The 4,906-nt window shown below is 38.0% G+C and overlaps 1 protein-coding gene across 2 annotated transcripts; it reads left to right on the forward strand.

The window, feature by feature from the left end:
* Positions 1 to 439: 439 nt before the first annotated feature.
* On the forward strand, positions 440 to 3,389 carry rps21 (ribosomal protein S21). 2 transcript variants are annotated; one of them, XM_034311616.2, is made up of 6 exons: positions 442 to 579; positions 991 to 1,078; positions 1,228 to 1,291; positions 1,921 to 1,992; positions 2,380 to 2,435; positions 3,322 to 3,389. In XM_034311616.2, the coding sequence occupies exons 2-6, from the start codon at positions 1,029 to 1,031 to the stop codon at positions 3,329 to 3,331; spliced, it is 252 nt and encodes an 83-aa protein (XP_034167507.1). In that variant the 5' UTR covers positions 442 to 579; positions 991 to 1,028; the 3' UTR covers positions 3,332 to 3,389. The 2 variants fall into 2 exon arrangements, with proteins under 2 accessions (XP_026775920.1, XP_034167507.1); XM_026920119.3 differs by lacking the exon at positions 3,322 to 3,389 and having other exon boundaries at positions 440 to 579; positions 2,380 to 2,439.
* Positions 3,390 to 4,906: the final 1,517 nt, after the last annotated feature.

Consider the following 4,906-nt stretch of genomic DNA (forward strand, 5'->3'; position numbering starts at 1 on the left):
CAACGAGACAAAAGTCAGCCAATCAGCAGTTAGAACCCCGAAAATGAGGCGGGGCTTGAGGGCGAACTCTCAAATCAGAGGACACGTCGAGGTAAGCTCATGAATATTAATTAAGTGATACAACGGCCCGTGATCTAATTGGCTGAGACGAAGCCGCGATGTCGGTGCAATGACGGAATCGAGTTTTTCAGTTGAATGATTTCAGCAATAGCAGACAGCAGTAAACAGACTAGCCTGGTGGCCAGAACTAAAGACATTATTCATTAGACACAAAAAGTACACATATCAGTTCCACATAGCTACAGGTAAAACAGTTTTAACAGTAAAACAATTTTCACAAAGTGGGCATAATACAGAGGACTAGATAAAGTAGAGCTCAGTCTCGCTCTCCGTTCAGTTTGTTATTTCCCCAGTTGAACAATCAGGAAGTGCAGTTTGTAGACGCGGGATTTTGGCAGTGGCACCAGAGAGGCACTAGAGGGCGCTGACACTACACCTGGAAACTCTCTCCGCTCGCCTTAACGTCATTTCCTGACTCTGCTGCTTTCTTCCTTTTCCGTCAGCCATTTGTGCTCTGCGGTAAGAAGAAAACGTGCTCCTCAACAAAATTGTGTTTTGTTCATTCTTACACTGGAATGTTTAATAGATTTTCAGTTATATTCTGTATGTAATGCCAGTGTAATGAGTAATTTGTGTGTATAGGTGGAGTAGCCCTTTTAATAAGGTACTAGACTTTATAAGTTTAAGGCGGTGCGCAAACGTTCCTGTGCCGTGTAGCAGTCATTAATTAGCATTAGCCCCCTGCTAGCCTTGTACTTTACGCTAGTTCCCGTCAGCTGTGGCATTAGATGAACAGTTTCTCTGTTTGGTTGACATTAGTTGACGGTTTTGATAATGTATGTGGTGTGTGTAAATGGCAAACCGACTATTAAACGTCTATCTTGGCTTGTAGTTAGTAGCTAACATTACTGGCGCATGTGTTGTGTTCAGGTCTAGAAAGCCTTTACGGCTACTGAAAAATCGTCACCATGCAGAACGACGCTGGAGAATTCGTGGACCTGTATGTGCCTCGTAAATGGTAAATAAAGTCTTATTCCAGTTTTACTGAGTAACGTATTAACGACTTGTTACTGTATATTGTTCACTATGGAGCATTTAAACATTCCTAGAGTCACTGAAACTTAAATGACATGGGAGTGATTTAAATATTAAAATTTTCCTCTGCAGTTCTGCTAGCAACAGAATTATTGGTGCAAAGGACCATGCCTCCATCCAGATCAACATTGCTGAGGTAAACAAGCTTCTCACGCTTTTGTCTTTTGTCTCATTTGAACTTACAGCAGTGTTGCATGCATTCACGTTTGTAATGAAAGTCCATTTACACAGACTCTGATGTACAAGAAAGCAATGTATTTGGTGGATTGTTTAATGAAATGTAAATTCAACCAAATGTATGGATTTGTTCTAATTTTCCCCTCACCCAACCCCACATGAGTCTTTTTTGAAGTCCCTGGGGAACTGAACTAGGTCTCAGCCAAGTAGATTGCACTATTATCCTTTTTTACTTTTTGTTTTCTGCCTTGTGTTCTTGTGTATTGTCACAAGAAGAGGGATGCCCCAAGGGAGCACCTCTGGAAGAGGGATGCCACAAACAGTTGTGCAACTAAAAATAAAAAATTAGACATTAATAAACCACCGAATACACACAAGCTGTTTCTGACCAAAAGGAAAAACAAAACCAAAAGTGTGTATAGTAGTAATATTGATGAGACACTTGAACACAGTCCAAATTTGTTGTCCCAGTGGCTAATGCAATGTAGTAGTGCTGTTCACTTCTGATAAAAGTGCTGTCTGTTGCAGTTAATTTGTATGACAATAACTGACCTATCAGTTCATTCCGTTCTTTTCCAACTTCCTCAGGTTGACAAGGTCACAGGCAGGTTCAATGGCCAGTTCAAGACCTACGCCATCTGTGGTGCTATTCGTAGAATGGTAAGATGTACATTTTAACAGACATTAAGCATTAAGTCATGTGTGTGGAGCCCAATCAGAATGAATAAAGTGAGGTTTTTGTCTAATGTCTTCTGCTCTGCATGCTTTTTGTCTGCTGGTGATGAACTGAAAGCCTTGGGTGCCTTACAATCACAAAAGTTTTTTCTCATCACATAAGATCATCTCAAGGTTCCCCTGACTGAAATGTAGATATGTAGATGCCTTAAAAGCTTAATTCCTCTGTGTCTCGGACCTTTCCCTTGAGGCCTGAACATATATTAGACAATTAGCTGTTTGCTTAGAACCACCAGATGGTTTAAACGCCAACAGGTTTCATGAAAAATCTAACAAAAACATGATGTATTCGCTGTTATCTTATATCCCCAGGGTGAGGCTGATGACTCTCTCCTGAGGCTGGCAAAGAACGACTCTATTGTGTCAAAGTAAGTAACCACTTTGTGTAAATGTCCATATGTACAACTTAAACATTTCCTTTGGGCCAGGAAGTCTTGGGAAAGCAGTTTGGAAATAAATTGTTAAATAGACTTTTAACTCATTTTAGTTTACTTTTCATTCAGCTCAAATAAACTTGGTCTTGTATCTCAGACTTCTTTTTTCTCCTATAAAATTTGCATTTTGGTTGGCATGTTTTTATAGTAAAGAAATGTTTATTCAATTTTGATTTTGAGCATTAGGTGCTTATTTCATTTAACTGTGTGTGAACATGGATTTGAGTTCAGGCTGTCATCTCTAACACCACAGATGGATGTTCAGCTTGTTTAGCAAATAATCATTGGCTATGTTTACAAGCACATCAGATTCCGTTTAAGGTCCATATTCGGGTTGCAGCTATATTTCGAATATGATGTTTATGAGTATAGGCATCGGAATATTCCTGTATACATGGTGGTTGTACGTATGCCCGAGTTGCCATCCCTAAATACCTAGCCTACAGCTCAGCATCTGTTAGCACCCACAATTCCTTGTGGACTGAGCATGCACATATCTCCTTTCAGTGGATTTTCTGAATAATGTGTTTACTTGTAACAAATTTCTGATTAAAACAGACACATTCCAGGAGTGTGAATCGGAATATTGTCTTAATATAACTCAGGCAATCAGATTGCGGTGTTTACATGACTCAATACAAATTGGAATATTGACAAATTCTGATTAATGTTGGAATATTGATGTGCATGTAAATGTAACCATTGATTATTTTTCCAAACACTTTGAACAGCTGAAGGTGGGGGTGAAACTGGAAGTGGGGGTGAAAGTCTTGAATTTGTCGTGGTTTCTAATTTTTTTTTTTTTTTTTTCTTGTTACAGGAACATATAAGTATAAGAAAGGACATCTGGCGTTTCTTTGTAAAATAAAATTGTAAAAAAAAAAAAAAGGTGTGGTTTCTTTACATGTATGGTGTTACAGCAGTGGACGCTCTTGACCTATGCTCTATGTGAAGCAGCTCTTACTGCTACTGCTTAAGGGATCTCCGAATGATTATAGGACTTGAACTGGTCCATGGCCTGCTAAAAGAAAAGAGGTTAGTTTAAAATTAACAGCTTTTTTTTTTTTTCTTCTTCAGCCCAGTCATGCCTAATGTCTAGAAGACTAATCTTCAGGACAAATAATCAGGAAAGGCTGTACTCGTTTAAAATGATTTCATAACTAAGGGGAGATGGCATTAGTCTTTTACGTTAGAAATGCTAAAACCCGAATAATACTGAGTTGTTTGCTATTGGTAGCCAATCATCAGACCTTTGATGTCAATGAAGCTTTACTAATCTTGGTTTTAGGTGCAGTTTAGTTATGGCACAAACATTTTATGAAAAATATTAGTGTTTTCACCACAACAACTATTTGTAGAGGCTTTACTTTTAACAACAGATCTTCTAAATTAGTTTGTGAGACATTCTTCAGAGAGGGTATTAATTCAATTTCAATTTTGTTTATATAGTGTATATATAAATGCATTCAGGATATAAATTTTAAATGTATGATTTTAACCATAACGAGCAAGCTAGAGGTGACAGTGGCAAGGAAAAACTCAGACAATATGAGGAAGAAACCTTGAGAGGAACCAGACTCAAAAGGGAACCCATCCTCATCTGGGTGACACTGAATAGCGCGATTATAAATAAATCCCTTCTATAACTGTACTATATGGGCAAATAGTGCAATTGTGTAACCAGGGAATTCATTATAGTTTTCACATGAAGTCTGTTTGTTGAATCCACTGTTCACTTATGGAGACTTGAATGCAAAACTGTGAAAATTGCAGTCCTAAAGCTACACACAAGTTTTGCTATCTTTTTAAAAAAAAAAAAAAAAAAGTTCTTACTTCTATCCAAGTCAGATGTTGTGAACAATTTTTTTTCTTCATTCTTCCTTAAAGAAACTACCTTGATCAGATGCAAATGAGAGATTAAAAGTCTTAAAAAGCTGGGTCTGTCTCAAAGCTGAGGGTTTTTATAAGGCAAAGTATCAGACATTCTCAGATGTTCTCCATCGATTAGCTGTGCTCAGTGGTCTTCAACATGGAGCTTGTGAGTGTCCCATGAAGCATATTCTATAAATATTGTTAATTTCCTGTCATTTATTTTTTAAATAACATTTGCATAGTCATTAAAAACTTGAAATGAGCTAACAACAGTTATGCTGCGTTTACCTAATGAAAGCAAAGTTTTAAAAAAGAAAACTTCACACACAAGCCAATAGTTTTTAATGTGCACACACACAGATTGCAGCAGAAGTTGGATGTAGCGGTGAAGTATAGCACAGGGAGCTGCTCAAGAAAAATTACCGGTTGGTCATGTGTGTGGCCCCAGACACCACTGCTGCTCTGTATCGTCTGCCTAGATCCACCACTTGTTCCTGACGATTTTACGAGAAATGTTAAGACTGCTGATAAGG

The sequence above is a fragment of the Pangasianodon hypophthalmus genome, chromosome 16 (assembly GCF_027358585.1).
Source record: "Pangasianodon hypophthalmus isolate fPanHyp1 chromosome 16, fPanHyp1.pri, whole genome shotgun sequence".
NCBI classification, from domain to species: Eukaryota; Metazoa; Chordata; class Actinopteri; order Siluriformes; family Pangasiidae; genus Pangasianodon; species Pangasianodon hypophthalmus.

What these genes read in the sequence shown, in the direction of transcription:
- rps21 (XM_034311616.2), top strand. Translation starts at nt 1,029, where the DNA reads ATGCAGAACGACGCTGGAGAATTCGTGGACCTGTATGTGCCTCGTAAA. An exon ending in CTGTATGTGCCTCGTAAATG is followed by an intron (nt 1,079 to 1,227) that starts GTAAATAAAGTC and finishes TTTCCTCTGCAG; the next exon opens with TTCTGCTAGCAACAGAATTA. An exon ending in GTGGTGCTATTCGTAGAATG is followed by an intron (nt 1,993 to 2,379) that starts GTAAGATGTACA and finishes TTATATCCCCAG; the next exon opens with GGTGAGGCTGATGACTCTCT.